This window comes from Moschus berezovskii, chromosome 23, assembly GCF_049115385.1.
Source record: "Moschus berezovskii isolate FMDL1 chromosome 23, NW_MosBer_1.0, whole genome shotgun sequence".
NCBI lineage: Eukaryota > Metazoa > Chordata > Mammalia > Artiodactyla > Moschidae > Moschus > Moschus berezovskii.
The window spans coordinates 29,203,002-29,225,737 of NC_142482.1; the positions used below are offsets into that span (position 1 = coordinate 29,203,002).

At 50.2% G+C, this 22,736-nt stretch overlaps 3 protein-coding genes across 7 annotated transcripts in view; 2 read left to right on the forward strand and 1 right to left on the reverse strand.

Moving 5' to 3' along the window:
• POLH (DNA polymerase eta) overlaps window positions 1–2,111 on the forward strand; it is a 31,418-nt gene extending 29,307 nt beyond the window's left edge. For all 3 annotated transcript variants that reach the window (XM_055406931.2, XM_088831037.1, XM_055406932.2), the window contains one exon: window positions 18–2,111. In XM_055406931.2, coding sequence (XP_055262906.2) covers window positions 18–915 — 898 coding nt within the window. In that variant the 3' untranslated portion in view covers window positions 916–2,111. The remainder of the gene's footprint in view (window positions 1–17) is intronic.
• A 24-nt stretch (window positions 2,112–2,135) lies between these two features.
• On the reverse strand, window positions 2,136–11,771 carry GTPBP2 (GTP binding protein 2). 2 transcript variants are annotated; one of them, XM_088831038.1, is made up of 12 exons: window positions 11,509–11,771; window positions 9,671–9,697; window positions 9,203–9,387; window positions 8,801–8,909; window positions 8,146–8,343; window positions 7,678–7,852; window positions 7,325–7,544; window positions 6,770–6,905; window positions 6,592–6,650; window positions 5,877–6,048; window positions 5,293–5,457; window positions 2,136–2,268 (listed from the first exon to the last, which is right to left on the reverse strand). In XM_088831038.1, the coding sequence occupies exons 1-12, from the start codon at window positions 11,692–11,694 to the stop codon at window positions 2,230–2,232; spliced, it is 1,671 nt and encodes a 556-aa protein (XP_088687164.1). In that variant the 5' UTR covers window positions 11,695–11,771; the 3' UTR covers window positions 2,136–2,229. The 2 variants fall into 2 exon arrangements, with proteins under 2 accessions (XP_088687164.1, XP_055262909.1); XM_055406934.2 differs by lacking the exon at window positions 2,136–2,268 and adding an exon at window positions 3,793–5,063 and having other exon boundaries at window positions 11,509–11,768.
• A 175-nt stretch (window positions 11,772–11,946) lies between these two features.
• On the forward strand, window positions 11,947–21,474 carry MAD2L1BP (MAD2L1 binding protein). Of its 2 annotated transcripts, none has more exons than XM_055406816.2 (3): window positions 11,947–12,286; window positions 16,938–17,203; window positions 19,409–21,474. In XM_055406816.2, exons 1-3 carry the CDS (start codon window positions 12,181–12,183, stop codon window positions 19,919–19,921), a joined length of 885 nt encoding a protein of 294 aa, XP_055262791.2. In that variant the 5' UTR covers window positions 11,947–12,180; the 3' UTR covers window positions 19,922–21,474. The 2 variants fall into 2 exon arrangements, with proteins under 2 accessions (XP_055262791.2, XP_055262792.2); XM_055406817.2 differs by lacking the exon at window positions 11,947–12,286 and adding an exon at window positions 13,442–16,317.
• Window positions 21,475–22,736: the final 1,262 nt, after the last annotated feature.

Sequence of the window (22,736 nt, forward strand, 5' to 3'; positions counted from 1 at the left end):
TTTCACTTTCTATACAGGTCCCCTCCCCTTATAATGCTTTTCCTCTGTGCTACCAAATTCTGTTCCTCTACACCTTCACCTGGCCCAGACATCACCACCTTCTTGAGCAGTGACCCAAGTTCTCTGCCAAAAGTGCCAATCACCAGTTCAGAAGCCAAGATCCAGGGAAGTGGCCCAGCGGTGACAACCCCTAAGAAAGCAACCACTTCTCTGGAATCATTCTTCCAGAAAGCCGCAGAAAAGCAGAAAGTCAAAGAAGCTTCACTTTCTTCTCCTACTGCCACTATACAGGCCCCCACGAGCAATTCACCATCCAAGCCCTCGTTACCTTTTCAAAGCAGTCATACTACAGGAACCGAGCCCTTCTTTAAGCAGAAAAGTCTGTTTCTAAAGCAGCAGCAGCAGCTCACTAATCCTTCAGTTTTCTTCCCTCCACAGAAGCCACAGTCCAGTCCTAAAGAGTTACCAAACTATATTCCAACAGAGAATCCAGATTGTGCCCCTGACTGTGAAAAGATGTTGAAGCTAGGTTCCCCCAAAACAACTCCCACAGAGATGGATTTGGCCCAGAACAGCCTCAGCAGCCTTGCTTCTTTAACTTCCACATCTGCTCTGGAGCTGGCTCAGAAGGCAACTATGACCTCCAGTTTTCTGGCTGCTGAGGACCAAGTGCCCTGCGAGAAGTGTGGCTCTCTGGTACCTGTGTGGGACATGCCAGAACACTCGGACTATCACTTTGCAATGGAGTTACAGAACTCCTTTTTGCAGCCCCACTCCTCAAACCCACAGGTTGTTCCTGCCAGTTCTCCTCAAAGCAAAAGAAATCCCAAGAGCCCTCTGGCCTCCAATAATAAACGGCCCAGGCCTGAGGGCATGCAGACATTGGAATCGTTTTTTAAGCCATTAACACACTAGTGCTGCCTTCAGGCTTGCTGCAGGGTGTTAATATTCTATCTGTAACCTGGGAGGTGGGAATAAGTTCACTTCTCAAGGAGACTTAAAACTTCATGAAATTTTTAATAAGAAAAATAATCCAGATCTTGAGTTAAGGCTCCCATCTCTTTACAGGCATGGATTCAAATCCTATTGCTGATAAGGATGTAAAAACTCATCTTAGATCATAATGTCAGTTTAGAATGCCTGAGCCTTGCACCCTAAGAGATCTGGTTCCAAACCTGGCTTTGCATCTTGGAATATGTCCTCAGGCAAGTCACCTTGTCCAGGACCTTGTTACTCCCAGTGCGACTTTGAGCAGCAGCAACAGGAGGGAATGTGTTAAACATAATCTCAGCCTTATCCCCACCCCTGCTGAATCTGTGTATTAATGAACTTGAGAAATGAATTTGATCTAGAAAATAATAACTGTCCTCTGCTGCTGCTGCTAAGTCACTTCAGTCGTGTCCGACTCTGTGTGACCCCATAGACGGAAGCCCACCAGGCTCCCCCATCCCTGGGATTCTCCAGGCAAGAACACGAGTGGGTTGCCATTTCCTTCTCCAATGCGTGAAAGTGAAAAGCGAAAGTGAAGTCACTCAGTCGCGTCCGACCCCTAGTGACCCCTCGGACTGCAGCCTACCAGGCTCCTCCATCCATGGGATTTTCTAGGCAATAGTACTGGAGTGGCTTGCCATTGCCTTCTCCGAACTGTCCTCTGGGCAATGTCATTTCCTTAGACCCTAAATACACATTTAAGAGGGAAGTACTTGGGCCTTCAGGGTCACTGCCCTGTTCAGCTCTTTTCTACTGAAGTGTGAATATTTATTTAGCTTAGGGTTTTAAATGAATTATTGTAGCTTTTTGCACTTGTCTGTTTATATTACTGTATACTTACTCTGCCTATGTGTGTGGCTGTCAGCTGTGGCTTTTCTGATGTGGGACATGTTGATTACACAGAGAAGCCAACCAAAGGTGAACTGACTGATGGGGGTATAAGGTACATGTACTCAAACCAGTACTTTTAGGTTTATTTTAGCTTATTTATAAATTGGGGACCTATAGTTTGAAGGGGGAACATTTGAAAGCCACTGTGTCTAGCAAATTAGTTCTTCCTCCAAGAATACTTTCCACTTTTGTGGCAATTAAGTATCTAATAAAAGACAGTACTTACCGTGTACATGGCTCTTCCTTACTAGATCTGTAGATTTCTTAAAGGCAAAACTTCTTCACAGAGACTTCCCTGGTGGTCCGGTGGCTAAGACTCCCGTGCTCCCAATGCAGGAGGCCCAGGGTTCAATCCCTGGTCAGGGAACTAGATCCCACATGCTGCAACTAAAGATCCCACATGCTGCAATGAAGACCCAGTGCAACCAAACATTTAAAATGGGAAAAAAAAAAATTCTTCACAGTGCTTTGCACACAATAGGTGCTTGATATTTACTGGATGACTAAATAGAGTGAAAATTTTAGGGTTAGGGGAACACTGAAGAAGTACAGACTAACACTGTTTGATCCTTCTCAGTGCTGTATCAGTGCAGAGTGCCTCGCTAGTTTGTGGAGATGTCTCAGTATCATTTTCTAAAATTTACTTTCTTAATCTAAGGAGAAGTTTGAAAAGAAATCTCCTTTGGGTGCTGTACAGATCAAGTTGAACAAATTGTTAACACTTCAGTAGATAGGAAGAAGTCATACAGAAAAGCACTGTGGTAGAAACTTTGGTTCCAATGGCCTTCCAGAGGCCAGGAGCAGCCCTGGGGGAGGCGAGAGGGAGCACTAGTGAAGAACCAACAAGGCCACACTGGAAGCACACCTTGGTTTCTTGGGGATGCCAGCCCTGCCCCCATATACTGGCAAGGAGCCTGTGGAGGGGACAGCAGACAGATGTGCAGGGGCCAGTGTTGGGCAAGAGCTGTAGCACCTACATGCTGACTGCAGCCTTCCCTCATAGCAGTTTATGAGCAGCTGTACAGAAGGAAATAAAGGGTTCTTAGTTCCCAACACCAGCAGGAAGTTCTTAAACCACAGGCTTCTTAGTAGCCAGTTAAACCAGCGATATTTAAAAAGCAGCCAAGGGACTGTGCTTCCACTGCAGGGGGTACAGATTTGATCCCTGGTGTCAGGGAACAGATGCTTCATGCTGTGCAGTGTGGCCAAAAAGGGCAGCTAAGCCTGAATGGTAGGGAGGCTCACTTTAATACTCTGAAGGCACAATACCCCTGGGACCATAGGCCACATTTATTATTAAATTTCTTTTGCAAGTATCAGTACTGCAAATGTCCCTGTTTTTTGCATTGGACTTTAACCTTGAGCCATATTTCTCCACCCACAGAATGTGGTAGTCAGGTACTCTGAACACAAACAGGAAGAAGACAGGTTTCAGTGGGTAGCCTTCAGCTCCAAAAAGTCAGTTTACGAACTCACTTCATTTGCATTGCTAGGAAGAGTGAGGATCAGATTGCCATGTCTCTTAAGTTCTACCCATCACTACACAGCTGGCACGCTTATCTCCAAATCTCTGAGAGGGCAGTCGTCAGCCTCCTTACGTAACCCTGTGACCATGAGCAAGTGGCCAACTCATCGAGTACAGGGTGGGTACCTGTCTTAGCTGAAAAGGCAACAGTTTCACTTTCTATTCTGCTCAAAGAACTATGCAAACCAAGCCAGAATACTTGAGTCACAGCACTGGAACACTGACCGCAAGTGGGGGAGAGGAAAGGACGCAGGGTGAACGAGAGGCCAGATGGGTTCTTTCCCCCCATCAGGGCTTAGCAACGTAAGGGTTTCGCTTTTCTCTGATCCTCGAGAGGAATTCAGCTCTGGAAGATGAGCCTGGGGCTTAAACATAAGCACGGTGTGTTCAATAAAACATTTTTATTCTGTACAATATATATATGTGTATTTAAATATATATATATGTGTGTGTGTATATATATATATGCAGAGAAACCTCAACCAAATCCCTGAGTCCATGGGAACCCAGGACACTAACAAAGGGAAAGGAGGGAATCCATGCCCTAAAGAGTAGGAAATATGGCAACATCTTTCCTTTTCCTCCAGGTTCCCTGCAACAGAGGGAAAGGGATGCTCACTGCAAACTACTAAAACAAGAGAGGACTTACACGGGGCCAGAGGGGAGGTGAGGGTGTGGGATGGGTAGCTGTGGTCAGGAAAGTAAAACGTCCTGGTTGATCCAGCGTTAAAATCAACAGATCACTGCGGAGGCAGGGACAAGACTTATTGACATGCAGCTGACCTTCGGTTGGCCAAGTCTTAGCTTGGCGGCCCCACACCTGGGCCAGCACAACAAATAGCACCTGTGGGGCCTTTGAGAGGAGAAAGCGGGGACGTGGCCCTTGAGTGAAGAAGGGCAAGGGGAGAAAGCTGAGGAGCTGACCTTGTGTCTCGGCACAGGGTGGGAGCTCTGCCTTCACTGTCCCTGTGCCTTTTCTTCAGACCCTGGGCCACCGGATGGCCCAGAGCAGAGGTCTTTTGTCCACAGTCAAGTAGAGGTGGGCAACTTACATGGCCTTGAGAAGAGGTATAGAAAAAGGAGAGCTTTCGAGGACCACCCCCAGCAGCTGTGACAATTCCTGACGTGCAGGGACCACACCGGTGGATCATGCCCAGTCCTGACAGTGGGGTTGGTGTGGCGGTGGTCAGCTCCCTCCGGTAGACAGGCCGCAGGGTTGCCAGGCTTGATGAGCCAAGCAGGTGAACACTAGGCTGCTGAGCACTGCCCTGAATTCTGTCTTCTCCCTCACGACTGACTGCCCCTCCCTGGTCATACCTAGATTGGCATGTCTCCAGAAAAGGTGGCAGGGAGCAGGCAGTGGAGAGCACCCCTTCTCTCTAGCCTACTAACACACAGCGCCGCCAACGTGGGGGGCAGCATGGCCAGAAGTCACCTTTTGTATTGTAGGGACAGCAGAAGAGCTGTGCCCGCTTGGAGTTCAGAAGCCCATGTTGGCCTGGGCCTCTCCTGCTGCAATGGCTTGCACATCGGTGACATGGCCGATGCCCTTGGTGACACCCTCCCGGAACAGCAGCTTGGCGCCCACCTTCAGGTACTCTGGGTGTTTCAGGAAGCGGAAACGTACCACTGCCTTCTCCCCTGTCCGCAGCTTGTCCTGCAGCAGATATACGGTCACTGGCCCTGGACCATACCTCTTGTCTCTACTAGTTTTGGCCCTCCACCCTCGAGGGTTGAGCAGGCATCTACCCACCCCGAGCAGTGCTCTGTCCCTTTTGAGGGATAAGGGAGGTCTCTGAGTCTGGGGACAGGCTTCCCTCCTTTCTGGACGCAGGAGAATTCTGACTGTTCCCTGGGACAACAGGGGCATGGCTGGGTCCCCTCACCTTGGCGTGGATCTTCTCCACCACTGCCGTCTGGCGTACGTTGCCCACGTGTACTGTCACCTGGAAGCCTCGCCGGAAGGTGGTGGCATGGAACAGCAGGACTATCTCTGCCTCGAACACTGAGCAGATGGTGGGATTCATCTCTGGGCTCACCATCACCATGCCCTGGGGAGGCAGAGCCCTCGGACTCAGGAAGGGCAGACCTCACATTAGTCTCTCCTCCCTGGCCGCCCTCACACCCTTTACAGCTTCCTTTTCCTCTAGGACTTCAAACACAAAGACCTCAGAAGGCTGAAAACCCTTCTCTTTAAGGAGCCCTCCCTTACCCACCTTCTGTGTCCTCTAACCCTTCTAATGCTTGGTGTTTTCAGAGTCCTGGACACTAGGGTTGTGACACAATGATTCACATTTAGTGATCTGTGCTTTGTGAGTATCCTAAGCCTTCTCCATACCCGGACAGGCTTCTTGGGTTAGAGACCATGTTCCTTCTGAGTTTCCCTGAAGCATCTTTGATGCTTCTCCTTCAAGCAGCCAGCCTCCCAGGCACTTTTGTGTTTTCTCTCCAACCCACCCTTCCACCTCACCTTGCGAAGGAGAGCTCTGTCAAAGTCCCCGAGGGCCAGCGTAGCAGCCTGACCAGCTCGCAGCACACGACAGGCAGAGCGGTTGCGTTGGATGCTGCAAACTCTGAGCTCCAGGAAGCAGCCGTCATCCGTGGGGCCCACCACCAGCTGGTCCCCCTCACGGCAAATCCCACTGCAGCCCAGAGGGCAGGAGGCACAGCATCAGTCTAAGCCCCCCACCTATTTCTCTACTAGGTCATTCCCTTGAGTCCCTCAGGTGGGGGAGAGAGACCCCCAAATTGTGACTCAAAGCTAAGGAGATGACTGCCTTGCCCCAGTCCAGACTGAAGGCTCACACCAGCAGAGCCTGGCAGACAGGGACCTGCTGGCTTAACACTGAACACCTGATTCCTGAAAAAGCAATCATGCCCTTGGGGTCTCAGGGGACCTCATTTCGCTGGTGGCAATGAAGTCAGCTGAATGCACTCTAGGTGTCTCTGTGGGGTCAAGACCCAGACTTCCCCCTGCAGGGGCCTGAAGGGTCCTAAGAAGTGGCAAGTTTCTGCCCTTATAAGCCAATTTATGAGCTTTCTCCAGCTCCTCTGATGGTGAAAGCCTCATCTACAAACAAGCATGTCTGTTCCCCACCAGGGTGGCCTGTGAGCTATGATGTTTTCAGGTCCTTGGGTATGTGAGGGCTGAGTGGGGTAGATAACAAGCAAGAAAGGCAATTCACCTGGAGAGCGTCCCTCCAACAACTGTGCCCACCTCTGGTACTGTGTAAATTTCATCCACCTGAAGCCAAAGAAGATTCTATCAAGGGCTGGCAGCTCCAAAACCTCAAAACAGATTCTGGGCTCGTGATTAGTCCCTCCTAGTTCCCTGGCTGACCGCCTGTCCAGATGGCCAATTACCTGAAACTCTGTCAGCTGCTGCATGAGCTCCTCCTGCTCTTTGCTATTGGTGAGTGGTGGCAAAATATTCAGAAAGACTTTGAGCAGGTCCAGGCTCTCTCCAGACACGCTGGACAGTGTGAAGATAGGGGTGATGCTGTTGAGGGAGGCAGGGAACGGGCAGATGAGGAAAGTTCCAATAGGAGGCAGAGGCTTGAGCCCCTACATGGAAAGGCAAGCCTCTCGGGGTGGACAGGGGCTCTCCTCTCCTATCTGGTAACCATCTCAGGAGCTTGGGGCCCCTCTCTATGAGCCTGGCACATGAGACCCATCCCGGAGCCCAGGGAGATGGGAAATGTCTGGCACAACACTTTGCCTCTAGGCTCCCAGGGGTCAGCGAAGCTGGTTGAGGGAAGGATCCAGCCTTCAGCAAAGACTCCCTCCCACAATCCCAACCTGAAAAACCACAGAACTGAGTCGGAACTGGTCTGGTCTGTAGGGAAGGGGAGAGGTGCCCCATGCTCCAGGGCCCTGTGGCAGGCTTCCCTGAGGATTCTGAAGTGAGGAAAGCCTTACTTGGGGGACTGGGCAAACTGCTGTGCAGCAGTGACGGCATCGTCCTCGGAGGTGACCAGCATGGGAACTTTGTGGCAGCCGGGCTGCTTGAGGACCCGCTCTAGCTGGCGTACTGTCCTCTCCACAGTGGTCTTGGCACACAGGTCCACCTTGCTGACCACGATGAAGAAGGGCACTTTCAGGGCCAGTGCCAGCCCCAGGTGTTCCCGTGTGGTGCCAGCTGCTCAGAGAAGGCGGGCGGGAGGGTCAGGATGCGGGAAGAGGGAGAGAGCGAGAGAAGAGGTGGTCTGACTCCCAGATGTGTGGGGTCTGGGGCAGAAGAACGAGCCCGCCCCTGCACCGACGCCTCTTACCGATCCCAGTGTTTGCACTGACAAGGAGCAGGGCGCAGTCGGGGCAGTAGGAGGTGAGGCCGAAGATGGTGGTGTGCAGGTACTTGTGGTGGCCTGCCAGGTCGATGAAGGTGATCATCTTGGAGCTGCTCTCACAGATCTCTTCTGCCGTCCGTGAGTCACTGTAATTCACCACCTGGCCCAGAGCCCCGGGCTCTCAGTGCCCCCGGCCAGCCTCCCCAACCCTTCAAGAGCTGCCAGGACCTAAACCAGTCCCTGGGTAACCCTGCCTCTTAATCCTGAGCCCCACTGAGGATTTAGTTCAGTCGATTCCCTGTTTGTTTTCTAAGGAGGTCACAGCGGGTTCAGTGCCCTTAGGGCCTTCATCTACACTACTCCACAATGTCTCCACACTCTGCCCTCACACTCTGTCCACTACCATCCCATCCTCAGAGTCTGATCCCACTGGGTCCCGTTGATTGCATGCACCTCTCCCTTGCTGTTAAAGCCCAGGATCTCGAAGCTGATGCTGGAGGTTCGGCCCGACTGAATCTCATGCAGGTGGCGGAAAAGGTTGAGCCGAGCCCGGCCCCGCCCATTGTCCAGCTCTCCCTGGGTCAGGACTCCAAGCAGAGTTGACTTCCCCGAGTCCACGTTCCCCAGGACAGCCACACGGAGGTCCAGGAACTGCAGATGAATTGTCAGAGGTCAGGTTCCAACCCCTCAACTTTGTCCACGGAAAGGTCAAAAGCAGCAGCAGGGGCTTCCCTGGTGGTGCGGTGGACAAGAATCTGCCTGCCAATGCAGGAGACAGGGGTTTGATCCCTGGTCCAGAAAGACTGCACATGCAGTGGAGAAACTAAGTCCAGGAGCCCCAACTACCGTAGCCTGTGCACCTAGAGCCAGTGCTCCACAACAAAGAAGCCGCCAGAACGAGAAGCACACACCACAATGAAGAGTAGCCCCCACTCACCAGCTAGAGAAAGCCGGAGCACACCAACAAAGACCCAGTCCAACCCCCCAAAAAAGGCATAAGCAGTCTCTGGGGACCAAATCTCAGAGTCCCCGGCCAGGGAAGAGTCTGCCACCATAGGACCTTCCCAGGGAACAGGGGTGTGAGACGCAGGGAGGGGTGGGGACCCACCTGTTGGTTGTCAGGAACCTTTCGCACTAGCACCTCGGTGATCTTCCGGGGTGTATCGCTATCATAGTCCACTTCTCGCTCCCGGAGAATGGTGATGTCTGCCCCGACTCTGTCACAGCAAGGCCATAGCTGCCACATCTCATCTGTACTCCCCAGACCTCTGGACTCATGGCCTTCTCATACCTCCCCCCGAGCTCTGAACACCTTATCCAGTTCCTACCCGCCTCCAATCTATCCTGCATCCACAGCTCCCTTGATATAAATGAATCTTAAGTCAAGGGGCAAAAAAGCCTGGATCCAGGACAGAGGATCCCAGAAAACTAACCCTCTCCACTTCAGCCCTTTGTCCAGAGAAGGCGGGCCCTGGGGATTTAGGGAAAGGAGGACCAAAGGGAAGCATACTTCTCTGCCATGCGGTGCAGGGTCTTGAGGGAAGCCCGCATCTCCTCCTCAGCCAGCCCCACCAGCAGCCCATTGTCCTCTACCCCGATCTGGTAGACGGCCTCACCACGGCCCTCCTGGAGCCGCCACTTCATCTGTGTCACCAGGTGCTCAAAACGATACTGGGATGGATTCACCAGCTTCAGCTTAGGGCAGGTGAAGTGTCACAAGAAGGAAGAGTCAGAGATGCTCCTCCTGACCCCACAGGTTCCCCATCTGTCCTGCTGCAAGGACCAGGGCCTTCCCTTCCTTCTTAACCACCCTCATCCCTGACCTCCTCGGACAGCGAGTCCTCTTCCAACAGAATGAGGTACAGAACCCTTACTCTGAACCCCATCTTTAAATGACTATAGAGCATAAAGTTAGAAGGATCATAAAGAAATCATCCCACACCAAGGACAACCTGCCCCTCCCAAGCCTAAGACTCACTTTATATTCGATGTTTCCATCTTCAGCCTGAAAAGAAACAGGGAGCTGTTACCACACACTGTCCAGACCTAACCCTTACTTCCCCGATTCCCATTGGGGTTCAGGCAGCTAACTTAAGAGAGCAGGAAGCTTGAGCCCGCACTTGTTTAGGCAGGTGTCTGTCAAAGGTCAAGGCAGCTCAGCCCTGTACTCAGTTCCAGGGTGACCTCTCTGAAGGAAAGGCCTCCAAGAACACAGTCATCCATCTAAGCCAGGAACGGAACCCTGAGTCCCTCTTTTTTGGATCTCTGGCAGCATGCTCTTCTTAGATGCAAGATCACCCTGTTGCCTTCCTTCTAGGGCCTCAAATTGCTGTCCCCACGTCTGTGTCTTCTCCGTGTCCAGGCTGCGGAGGCCGTTCTTTGCCACTGGTCTAAGAGACACCATTTCCTTCCTGCCTGCCCCTCTCAGCTGATGACACCAAGAGTAAGAGGTTGCAAGAGGTTCTGGAGCAGTGACAGAGGGTGAGCTCAGCACTGGTCACTACAAACCCAATGAGAGAGGAGCCAGGTGAAGGAGAGACAAGTCTCCAAAGTTGGGGTTGAGATGAAGAAACTCAGAAAAGATAATGAAGGAGACAGACAGCACAAACCAGACCACTGTGGCTTTCCCCCTTCTGTCCCCTAACCTTCATGCCCCAGCTGAGGTGAAATCTTGAATCCATCACTCCACTTCCTCCTCTTCCCTATATCAGGTGACCCAACACAGAAGTATCCCATTGCCCGAGCCTTCCCCTCTCAGGTGCAAAAGGATATGAGATTTGCCTGTTCTGCCAGTCCTGTATTTCTGCACTCCTCCTCCCTGGCCATTTCATTTTTCTTCTCCCTTTCCTGTCATCATTCCATCCCTTCAAGGCTCTTTGACTCTCAGGCTCTTATAGGTCTTCACCCACAATCACATGGGAGTGTAAAGGAGACCTTTCCCCATCAACAGAGACCTTCCTTTGTATCATTTTGGTGGAGATGAAAAATTAGAATGGGTGGCTTCAGAATACTGACACAAGGATGACGGTCTAGTCTAAAGTTTTTCCAAGTGTGGTCCCAGGACCAGCAGCATTTGCATCACCTGGGAACTAGTAAGAAATACAGATTATCAGGGACACCTTTGACCTACTGAATCAGAAATTCTAGGGGTGGAGCAGCAATCCAGGGGATCCTCTAACGCGCTTAAGTTTGACAACCACTGGATGAGGCTCTTCCCCTGTGTCCTCCTTTTCTATAGAGGGACAAAGTAGCAATTATTGTCTGCCTTAGGGAACAGCTGGAGCAGGAAGGTGGAGGCTGTCCACACTTCCTCGTTGGACAGGCAAAGGGCGGGAGGACTTAGCCTGAGTGTTCTCTGCTTGTGTTTGTGTGTGTGGAGAGGGAGGGAACATATTGCTCTTTTCCCGGTACTCTTCTCCCTGGAACAAGTTTAGAAAACTCTAACTCCTCATATTCCGGGATGCAGTCTCCCTTCCTTCAGCTGAACAGGAAAAGGGCTGGGGCAGTCTACTCTGCTCTTCCCAAGGGATGCGGGTGGGACCGCCTTTCCCCACTTCACCTGGAGTTACTTAGATCAGAGTTGGGAGATTACCGCCGCCCTCCCAACTCTTCCTCCCCAAGGTCCTGACACAGGAAAGGAGACCCAGTCTTTCTGTCCCTCCTCCCTGGGGTCCGTGGACCGGAAAAAACGGTCCTCCTCTTCTCGGGGGTCTATGACACCGGAAGGGGGTACTACTTCTCTCTGTCCCGCCTTCCTGGAGTCCCGGGACCGGAAGGAGTGGTTACCTCTGACCCCGCCACTCCTCAGGTGCTCACCTCGGGGGGCAGGTACGGGGGGTTGTTGGCTTTGCTCCCTCTGTTCCTTCCGTTCTTTTTCTTCCCCTTCGGGCCACCGCAGCTGCTGCCGCCGCCGGCGCCCCTAGCCTTGAGGGTTCCGCCCACGGCCGGGCCCCCTCCGGGCCGGCAGCAGCCGCCGAACAGCTCCGATACCCGCGAGTCCATCCGCCGCTGCCGCCAGCCCCCCGCCCGGCCCCTCCCCCCCGCCACCGCCGCCGCGGACACCGCCGCCGCCGCGCCTACTGCCACGGCCGAGCCGGGCCAGCCAGAGGAGAGCGGGGTGGGGCCCTGCGCAGGCCACGCCCCCGCATCCCCTGGCCTCCGGGTCGCGTCAGAAACAGCCGCGGAGCACCATGGGATATAGAGTCCTCAAGCAATAGGAGCTCCCTGGAAAGAGCTCGCTGCAGCCCTACAACTCCCAGGAGGCATCGCGGCGCAAGGGCCCGCGGGTGCCTTCGGGGCGTAGGCAAGGAGCGTGGCTTTGCGCGCAAAGACCTAAGGGAACTGTAGTCTGGTTCCAGTCTCCGAGAGCTGAGCCGGTCTTTTCCAGGGGCCTGGAGGTGGGGCAGTCACTGAAGTCGCGGGAGCTCACATAGAATCTAGCCTTGTAGGCGCTTCTGGATTTATCCCCTTAACGCGATCGCAGACAAGATGTTTTGGACCTGGAGAGCTGAAGAATTCAGGGCGACCTGTCCCTCCAGCCTACTGGTTCCGCCCATGCCTCAGTTTCTCCCTCGACGGCATGCGTGCCTTCTGGGTGAGTCAGGACCAATGCCAGGGCGGGGGCGGATGGTGGTTAGCCTAATTATGGCTTTTATTGTTGCGATGATTATGCCACATTTACACAGTAGTCACTGCTTTATTACCGGGCTGGCACCCTCCAGGGGCTGGTTTTAGGAGCCCGAGACACCGCGGTGGCCCCGACACAAGGACGGAATGCATAAACCAGCCCTGCCCTGCAGCGAGTGCCCGCAGCGAGTATTACCCCTCCCGTTTGTTTTGAAGCAGAACCAATCCGGGAGAACCGAGTTTGGTTTTAAAACAGCCAGGGGTGTAGGCGGGGCTGGGGCTCGGGTTACGTCAACCGCTGCGAGGGCGGGGGAAGTTGCCTGGAATAGAAACTTGGCCAAGGGCCCAGGGGATTGCTGACTTTTGACTTTCTTGCCAAGCTGTCATCTCTCTTGCTCTTTAGGGCTCTTGTAGTCAGCAAAGAGTAAACACATTCAGTGACATAAACCAGTGTACAACACACTAGAAAGGCAGAGTGGAGAAGCAGATGGTGTTGCTGAGCTGGGAGTCAGGACGCCAGAGTTCAGTTCCCAGCCTCGTGGCTGTCTCGTGACTCACCACTCACCCATTGTACATCCACTTCCCCTCTCTTCACAAACAGCGAGATCCTCAAACGCAGCCTAGAAATAAAACAACCCTTCCCTGCAGACCTCAGTTTTCCTTGGAAAACTAGCACCAGTGGCTTACCTCTGGTGATCCTTGCAGAGGTTCAGACCTGCTGGAGTCCATGGCTTGCCCCCCCAAGGACCACAAGGAGGAAGGCAGGTTAGTGATCAGGTAGATGCTGTCCACATGGTGTAACTCCCCAAACCGGTGAAAGCAGAAGGACCAAAATCTGCAAAAGGGCTTAGCTGCTGCTGCTAAGTCACTTCAGTCGTGTCCAACTCTGTGTGACCCCATAGACGGAAGCCCACCAGGCTCCCCCGTCCCTGGGATTCTCCAGGCAAGAACACTGGAGTGGGTTGCCATTTCCTTCTCCAATGTGTGAAAGTGAAAAGTGAAAGTGAAGTCGCTCAGCCACGTCAGACTCGTAGCGACCCCATGGACTGCAACCCACCAGGCTCCCCCGTACATGGGATTTTCTAGGCAAGAGTACTGGAGTGGCTTGCCATTGCCTTCTCCAAAAGGGCTTAGCAGACCCAACCAATTATGGGGCCTTCACTGAAAGCACCTGTGACTTCTGTATCCTGTTCAGCTAAAGGAAGGTTATGTTGCAGACAGCTAGGGACACAACCCCTCCAGGAAAACTGCTACTTAGGGGCTGAGTGAGATAGCTGAAGAAAGATGAGAATTGGAAGCGAGAGCTAAGACTATTCCTCCAACATTATCACCGCCACCACCACCACCACTGGGGTCTCTTGATAACCAGGGTCTGCTGCAGTCACCTGATAACACTTGTGCTCTCATCATCACAGATCTTTCAGCTGTCCCACACACAGTTTCACTTCATTCTTTCCAGTTCCCTTCTTTTAAGAGATGGGGTGGGATAGCCCATTCTGATGTCTGTTCTTATACAACCTGGCTTACCACAAACAGGAGTGAAGGCTGGCAGAGGAGTAGGAGGAGCAGGGATGTCTGCCCAGGAGGAGATCAGGGTCCTGGGAGATGGAAGGTGATATGTGTGTTTAGTTTCCTGGAGGGGTTGCTTATGAGGTGCTTATGAGGTGGTTGCCTGTGGGGTAAATAATGGATGTACACACGCAGACTTTTTTCCTGGTACATAATTAGTCATTCATTCTTTATGTATAGTACCTTTACATACATTTTAAAGTCAGATTTAGCAATATTTTTCTTTATATTTTCTTGGTTTTGTGTCATGTCTAGGCCAACCCCACTCCTAAATTATGAATTATTCTCCAGTATTTTCTTCTAGGAGTTTTGAGGTTTATTTCTATGTTTATATGTTTAATTGACTTGGAGTGTATCTTTATGTAGAGTGTGTAATGGGAACTAATTTTTTTCCCCTCCTAAATGGATAGGGAGTTGTTTCAAATTATTTGCTTTTAAGAGTCAGCCTCATTATTGCTAAGACCTATATATATATTGATACATTAATCTGTTTCTTGACTCTCTTCTGTTTTGTTTATTCCTAAGCCAATACCACAGTATTTTAATTATTATGCTTTTTATGGAGTGTTTTGATCGCTCGTCCATTTCCCGAAAAACACTTGTTCTCTTGGTCTCTATCACCTAACACTTGTCTATTTTTATTACTACTTCCCTGGCTACTCCTCAGTCTCCTCCATAGACTTTTTCTTTCTGCTCATCCCCAAACATTAGTGTCTTCAGGATCCTTGCTCATTTTCATTGTACACAACCTCCCTGGGTGATTAACCACTCCCATGCTGATGACTTTCAAATACATATTTCTGCTCCTCACGGTGTCCCTAAATTATCTCTTCACTGTCCAATGGAACAGCAAACTCAACCTATCGAAAATGGAACCTATCTTTTCTCCTTACCCATACCCAATAAAACTGGCCTTCCTCTGGTGTTCCCTCCTTCTTTGAATGGCACAATCTGGCCATAGAGTTGCTGAAGTATAAAAAGTCTGTTTATCTTTTTTTTTTCTGCTTATTTTCTGGACAGTCTCTCACTCTCCCTCCTCTTCCTGGGATCAACCAGCTTACTCATTGGACCTCCTGAGTATCTATAGGGTTCACCCAGTTCTCTCCACCCCACTGTGACTACCCTATTTCAGGCCTCTCTCACCATGTACTTGGGTAATTCCACTTGCTAGCTCTGACTGGTATCTGTGCCTCCTCCTTTATCCTCTCTGTAATCTAATCTCCACACTGCAGCCAGTGTAGAGGTGAAATTTTTCAGTATAAAATGTAAATATGACCATGTCACTCTCCTACTTAAACCTTTCAAATGTTCCTCCATCCCCTTACAGGATCAAACTCTTTAATATGGCTTAGAAAGCCTTCCTTACTAAGATTTGGCTCCTGTTTGTCTTCCACAGCCTTAATACTTCATAAGCCGAACTCTTTTTATTTCTTGAATTGAGAATCCTCTTGTATTTCAAGGTCTTATTAAAAAACAAAATTCAACTGAAGATCTGAAGATCTAATTGGCTTTATTTAACAATTCATGAATCAGGAAGTATCTCGTCGAGTAAATACAAAGGCACTCTGACACAAAATGCAAGACTTTTATAGAAATGGAGGCAGGATAATGAGGTTATTAGCAAAAGAAAGGGTAATTCCATTTAGGGGGAATGTTGGGGGACTTATCTTGCAGATTACCTCACTAGCGCTGAAATGCCAGACTGGTTAGTTTAAAATTCCACTCCAGGAGAAACTGAAACTCCTACTAGGTTAGGAAATGAGTCTTGGTGAGATTTAGCAGAAGTGAATCCATTTGGGCCTTGTTTGTTTTGAACCGTCTCCAGGACCACCAGGCCCTCCTCTTTACTCATCTTAAAGATCAATTTCCTCTTGGACCACTCCTCACTCCCACCTCCTCTAGGTTAGGCGCTCCTGTTCTCCGCGTCCACTGCCCTTGCACACCTTACTGTATAATTCATCACACTGCATTGAATCTATAGGCACTGAACCCCTTGAGGACCCCTCTAGTCGCTGGCTTTTTCGCCGCAGAGACTCCAGCACCTAGGACAGGGCCTGACACGAAGTAGGTGCGTAGCGAATAGAGGACGCAGGAAAGAATGGATGCGGGCGAGCGGGTGTCCTCGGAAGGCAGCGCCAAGTAGTTGAGAACCCGCGGTTTCTCTGTGGGAGGAGGGCTCGACGAACTCGCCGAAGGGTGTCCAAAGAGGGATCCGCTCCGGTCCATGACAGGGATCCATTCCCCAGCCAGCGCAGCCTCTGCCACACTGACGCGGCGCCCCTCCCACTTCCGGGCCAGCAGAACAGGAAGTGGAGGCGCGGGCTTCCCATGAAGCACCGCGGGGCGCCTATTCAAACCGAACGGAGAACGGGGAGGAGGTCGTGATGGCCGCCCGGGAGCCGGAAGTGCAGTCCCCGGCTGCAGTCCCTGGTAAGGTATGGAGTCCGGAGCTCGAGGAGTTTGTTTCCTCCCTACCACGGCTCCTTCCAGTCATTTAGCCAGTAGGCGTTTCACTAATCCGTGTTCCTTGCCCCCATTTCCCGTCGTCCCTCCCAGCTCTGACTCGGCTCCTTTGACTCCATCGCCCCCGCGGCCCTGGATTCCATTGGTTCACTCTCCTCTTTCTTCGCGACGTGTTCTGGGCCCTGCTTGACACCGCTTTCTCTCAACTCATTTTCCCATATCAGGGCCTCTGCTTTCTGAGGAGATCTCCAGTCGCTGTTTCCGAAATTCCCGCCACCCGGTCCCCCCAAATCCTGCAGTCTCTTACTTTAGGCAACTGGGATCTGGAACCTGCAAGAGGCCGCCCAGAGGGGAGTTTGCGGAGGGAATCTGCCAGTGTAGGCGTGTGGCTTCAGCTGTGGTGGCTGATGTCGCCCCAAGGGATGGGAAGGCTGACTTTGGCCTCTTAACTTTTTCTCATCCAAGTTCTAGTCAGGCCGGACCCTGCTTAGCTTTGGAGAGCAGAGGAGGTTGGGCTTCAGGGTGGTATGTCCATAGACCTTTTAAGTTTTTCGTTTTTCTCTCTTGTCCCTCTGTGCACCTACTAGATTTGGAGTGGTGTGAGAAGTCGGAGGAAACCCAGGACCCCCAGATAGAACTACTTGAGACCACCTCCACCCTGGAACCTCCCAACCGTTTGGAGCCCTTTCGCCCCAGAGACCGCGTGGTGCCAGTGGTGTTTCCTGGGCCTGTGAGCCAGGAAGGCTGCTGTCGCTTTACTTGTGAACTTCTCAAACATATCATGTACCAACGCCAGCAACTACCTCTGCCCTACGAACAGCTTAAGCACTTCTACCGAAAACCTTTTCCCCAGGTAGGCACAAGCTTTGGGAGAATACTGGTGAGTGAACTTTGTGGCTATTAGATGGTGGCAGGTAAAAAGGGTGATCAAAGGAACCTTCACACATGTCAGCATAAGCAGCTGTTAAGGATGTTTCAGCCCTATGGCTTTAGTCCTTTCCCACTCTAGTCTGGATAGTCAAAGCCTTCCTGCTTTTTCTCTTGTTTTCTTTTTCTGAAACTCCTATTGTGTGTTACATTTGGACTTCATGAACTGATTCTCTAATTTTAGTGTATTTTCTCTCCAAATCCTCATTTCTTTGTTTTTGTTATACTTTTCTTCCTTGAGTTTATATTCTTACACTTAAAGTAATTTTTTGGCAGTCACAGTCTTAAGAACTTTTTCTTAAATTTTTATTTTTTAAATTTATTTTGACTGTGCTGGGTCTTAGTTGCAACCTGCAGGCAAGATCTAGTTCTATCCCTGAACAGGGGTGGAACGCGGACCCCTGCGTTGGGAGCTCACAGCCTTACCTACTGGACCACCAGGGAAGTCCCACATGTTCCTTTTTAATTGTATCCTGTTGTTTCCTGTCTGTATGAACTTCTCTTACTTGTGGGTATTAATTACTGTGTTTTTGAAGTTTTCCTCTGTTCCTTGCACTGTCTCTGTTTCTTCCAGATTCCTTTCCTGTATATTTGTTTTGGTCTCTTTCACAGTTGAGGCTTGTATTTGGTGTCTGAATATTTAAGAATAAGTCATTGAAAGTTCTGCGTGCATGGCAGGCCCTGTGAGCTAGCTGATAGACTTAAAGGACATTGGGTGGGAACGAAGTGGTAATGATAAAGGATTATTTGCTCTAATAAAGGTGATTTTGGAGTTATCTTTCAGTTAAACATGGTAAACTGAACACGGTTTATTTGTGCTCCCATCTGATACGCCACTCAATGAGAGAAAAAAGAAGGAAGGAAAGAGAGAGAGAACACTTCCAAAACATTGTGTTTGATTGAGGGAAACTGGCAGACCATCTAAGGGTCCTGGACTTCCCAGGTGGCACTAGTGGTAAAGAATCTGCCTGCCAATGCAGGAGAGAGGAGAGATGCAGGTTTGATCCCTGAGTTGGGAAGATCCCCTGGAGTGGAATGGCATCCCACTCTAGTATTCTTGCCTGGAGCATCCCATGGACAGAGGAGCCTGGCAGGCCACAGTCCATAGGGTCACAAAGAGTCGGACATGACTGAAGTGACTTAGAGTGCATGCAGGCTGAGGGTCCTTGCACAGGTGTTCACTAGGCCCCCATGTGTCCACTTTTGTGTTCTGTGGTGCTTAAGTGAACAACTCCTGGGCCTTTTATGGACTTCTTCAGTGTGGTTTTGCTTCTCAGGGGAGTCCCCTCTGACAGCACTTGGTATTCAGCTCTCTTGAGTGCTTACTGCTTTCTCTCTTCCAAAAATTTGTTATCTTTAGCCACTGTCATCTATTTTTTAGTTATTTTTGCCACTGGGAGTCCCCTTTCTCTCCCCTCCCTTCCTGCTTCCCTCCCCTCTTTTCTTCCTCCTTCCCACCCACTCTTTCATTTCCTTCGTCCCTTCCTTCCGTCAGTTTTCCATGTTTGTTTTTTTAAAATTTTTTATTGAAGGATAATTATTTTACAGAATTTTGCTGTGTCTGTCAAACCTCAACATGAATGCCATGTTTAACTGGAGGATGAACTCCAGAATTAATTAGACCAAATAATCCTTGGTGGTTTTTGTTTTTTTTGGCTGAATAGTTGCCAAGCACAGGCTCTCTAGTTGCCCTGTGGCATACGGGAATCTTAGTTCCCTAAGCAGGAATCAAGCTTTCCTCTTGTGCGTTGGTATGTGGATTCTTAACTACTGGACCACCAGGGAAGTCCCCAGTCCTCAGTCTTGTTTTTATTTTCAGCACAGCAAAAGCTTACTACCTGCCATGCCACCACATGAGTATTTTAGTATTTTAGTTGCTAATTTCTGGATGCCCTCCTGCTTCAGAACACTGTCATTGCTATTTTGAGTGTGAAAAATTATGATTTTGTACAAAGAATCTATTTTCCTTTTTGATACATTTCCCTGTGATAAAACCCAGGGTCTTGAGTGTGGCGGTTCACTGAACTGGAGCTCCAGTCCTGTAAGTCTGCTCCGTCCCAGCAGGGTTCTTCAGAGGGCATTAGCTTTCGTCTGCCTTGCAGACCTCTGTCACCATTCTTTTTCCTCACAGGCAGAGGACGCGGTGAAGAAGCAGCCTCGGGCCGCTGCTGAGATGAACAGCAGGAAATGCCAGCAAACCCTGGCAGAACTGGAGAGTGTCCTCAGCCACCTGGAGGGACTCTTTGCCCGGACATTAGTCCCTCGAGTGCTGATCCTCCTTGGGGGCAATGCCCTCAGCCCCAAGGAGTTCTACGAGCTTGACTTGTCCCGATTAGCCCCCAACAGCATGGACCCGAGCCTGAGCACGGCAGCTTGTTTGCGCCGCCTCTTCCGAGCCATTTTCCTGGCCGATGCCTTCAGTGAACTGCAGGTCCCTCCACTCATGGGCACCATCGTCATGGCACAGGGTCACCGCGACTGTGGAGAAGATTGGTTTCGACCCAAGCTCAACTACAGAGTGCCCAGCCGGGGCCACAAGCTGACTGTGACCTTGTCCTGTGGCCGACCCGCCATCCCAGCTACAACCTGGGAGGATTACATTTGGTTCCAGGCACCAGTGACACTGAAAGGCTTCCACGAATGAATGGGAATGCTCATCGTGAACACAGTGGCTAAATTATCTTTCCCCTGGTGGCACCACGTCACCCATCTCTTGCTTGGAGCTAGTTAATTCCTGGTGAGAGGAAGGTTCTGTCCTTCTGACTGCCTGCCCGCCTTAGACTTTCTGGTGGACTGATGGTATGGCTGGGGTTTTAATAATCATCATTGAACAAGCATCTCTTTGAATCACAGGCTGATTTTCCCAGAGGGTGCTGGGTCAGGTGTTTTCTTTTGGGGGCTGGAAAGCAAAAATGAGCCCACAGACAGGCTCCCTCCCCTCCCCTCCCCACCCACACCCCCAGGGTGGGGGTGTGTGTGGGGAGGTGACCCTTTTTATCTTTTTGTTGTGGCTTTTCAGAATTTTTAACAGGGATATAATGTGGGTGTGACTCGTGGACTTAAATATATTATAAAATGAATGGATTCATATTAAATTTTCCTGAAACATTTTTGCCTTAAAGAGGCTTAAGGCTAGAGTAATCGTCTCCCTTGGTCTCTTAGGCTTCAGCCTTCCATGATTTCTTTTTTTTCTAATAGTTCTTTCTCCTTCATTATTCCTGGGCCAATATGGGGCGTTAAATGACTTGGCCAAGGTTCTTTAACACTTTGATAGCAGAGTTGGGACTAAGAATCCTCATCAGCTAACTCCTAGCCCGATGTTCTTTGCTTGCCACATGTTGGTTTCTGTGACCCTTAGAGTATGTGTACCCAAAGCAGAGGTCACACAGCAGGAGGGACCTGCGAAAAGAACCAAGAGAGTCTGCAAAGCCTGATTGAACCATAGGCTAAGACACCGGGTCTGCCCTGTAGAGTCACTTCTGTGAGGCCAAATGTCCCTTCTGGAATTCGCCCTGCTGTCTCCATTGCAGTTGCTTTTCAGCTGCTGGCAGTTACTGTTGGCAGTATTGTCGGCGTGTCATCCCTGCCCTCCTGCCTGTGGCCGTTCCTCCTCAGCTTCATCTGTGGCTTGGCCATCCTGATCCTTACTGTTATCCTCTCCAGCTTGATGCTGTCCTGACCACTGAGCACTGATGCTCGTTGTCCCTAAGAACATCTGCTTATTTCTGAAGGCAGAATCCTCACCCTGCTAGTGTTGGAGATAGGTGTGTGGTGTGTGTGTGTGTACAATATATACTATTTTTTATACTTTAAGAAAACATGGAAAATAGTTTATATTTTATAGTAGGTTTTAAGCACTTTACATACATTATCTAATCTAATAACCTTAACAGATTTCATATTATTGCCTCTGTCTTATAGATGAGGCTTGGGGAGACTGAATAACTTGCATAAGTGTTGAAACCTGGATTCAGACCCAGTCCAGCTGACTCCAGAGGCTGAGTGCTTTACACTGTACTGTACATTCTGTGTGATTTTACTCTGAGATGATTAAACAGGGTTTGCCCTGCTGAATTTGGTAGCATTGGAAAGCTGTGGGACTTCATCTCTGGCTTCAGATTGTGTTTCCTGACGTGGAACCTGCCACTTACTGGTGCTAAATAAATATAGAATCAATGCAAACAAAAGGTTTGAGTTCTTTTCTGTGCTGTGTCCACTTGAAGCCTGCTCCGCCAGCTGGACTCTCCCGTTTTTGTGTTTGATAGTACCTTACAGAAGAGGAACAGGGCCCTATCTCCCACTTGGAAACGGACAGGCTGAGGGGTCGACTTGAGGGAGAATTTTGAAGAAGGGAATTATAAACTTTTGAGATGGAAGACATAAAGGCAAGTCTGATCCCTCAAGTCCTACTTTAAAAACCTTCACAAACAATGTCTAGACAATCAAACAAAGTTAATCATCCAGGTAATTTAGACAAGTCTTGGCTTGGCACTGGGGCCCAGGTCATTCTGATTTCATGAATCCTCTCCAAAGGAATCCAGAAATTAAAAGATCAGTTAATAATTTTATCAACAAATATCATCTTCCCTGACAACAAGCCTGCTGATGCACCTGTTTATCTCTTTTAACCTTGGCTGGGCACTCCAGAGATGCATGTGAAGAAATTGTATCTAGCCCAGGGAGTGAAGAGCCCCAGCTTCAGTGGTTCTGGTCTTTCAGCTGTTGGTACCATTCGAACCTAAAAGCAATAGGTGTGGGACCTGAGGAAGGTAAATGGAGGTGGTAGGGAACGTGTACCTGTTGATGCTGTATATGAAAATGTTGATGGGGAAGTGTAGTTCATAAACTCACACATTTTGTAACCCTCTGCACCCTCCTTTCCCAGGGTGTGGCCCTATATGGTGCCTCATTGCCTAGCCAGCCCCTCCCTACCCCCACACACTGGTGTCCTGACTGTTGGGCCTCTGGGGAATCCCTACTCACCCTTCTAGGTCTTTGTTTGCCATTTAGCTGAAACAATCCTCTGAAAGGGAAAAATAAAGAGCCATCTGTGAAGACTGAAGACAGTGGAATAGATGGACCCCACTCTGTAAGACCTGGTTCTGGGGGGATTGATTGTCTTGGGAATCTTAGAGCCAGGAAGATCTTAAATTCTTAGGAAATTCTGAGGCCAAGAACGGACACAACTGGAGTGAAATAGCTAGTCCTACTGTTGTTTTTCTTCCCAAGCCCCCATTGGGTGTGTTATACAATGAGGACTCAATAAATGTCGACTGTGTGGAGGGGCTTTAGAGGAAGCAAAATAGCCCTGGAATTGGGCTAAGTTGGGACTTCAAACCTACCACTGTATCCTGCTTATTCTGGGGTAAAACCATGCCGTTGCCGTGACAACTGAACACCTCCCATCACCCAGTGGGGAAGGGAAGCAGGAGGGAGCGAGTGTACGCCCAGGCTTTTCG

Coding starts and splice junctions, on each gene's coding strand:
- GTPBP2 (XM_055406934.2), bottom strand. CDS start 11,694: ATGGACTCGCGGGTATCGGAGCTGTTCGGCGGCTGCTGCCGGCCCGGA. Junction 9,698..11,508: donor CCCCGTACCTGCCCCCCGAG/GTGAGCACCTGA, acceptor GTTTCTTTTCAG/GCTGAAGATGGAAACATCGA. Junction 8,344..8,800: donor AGGTTCCTGACAACCAACAG/GTGGGTCCCCAC, acceptor ATTCATCTGCAG/TTCCTGGACCTCCGTGTGGC.
- MAD2L1BP (XM_055406816.2), top strand. CDS start 12,181: ATGTTTTGGACCTGGAGAGCTGAAGAATTCAGGGCGACCTGTCCCTCC. Junction 12,287..16,937: donor ACGGCATGCGTGCCTTCTGG/GTGAGTCAGGAC, acceptor TGCACCTACTAG/ATTTGGAGTGGTGTGAGAAG. Junction 17,204..19,408: donor ACCGAAAACCTTTTCCCCAG/GTAGGCACAAGC, acceptor TTTTCCTCACAG/GCAGAGGACGCGGTGAAGAA.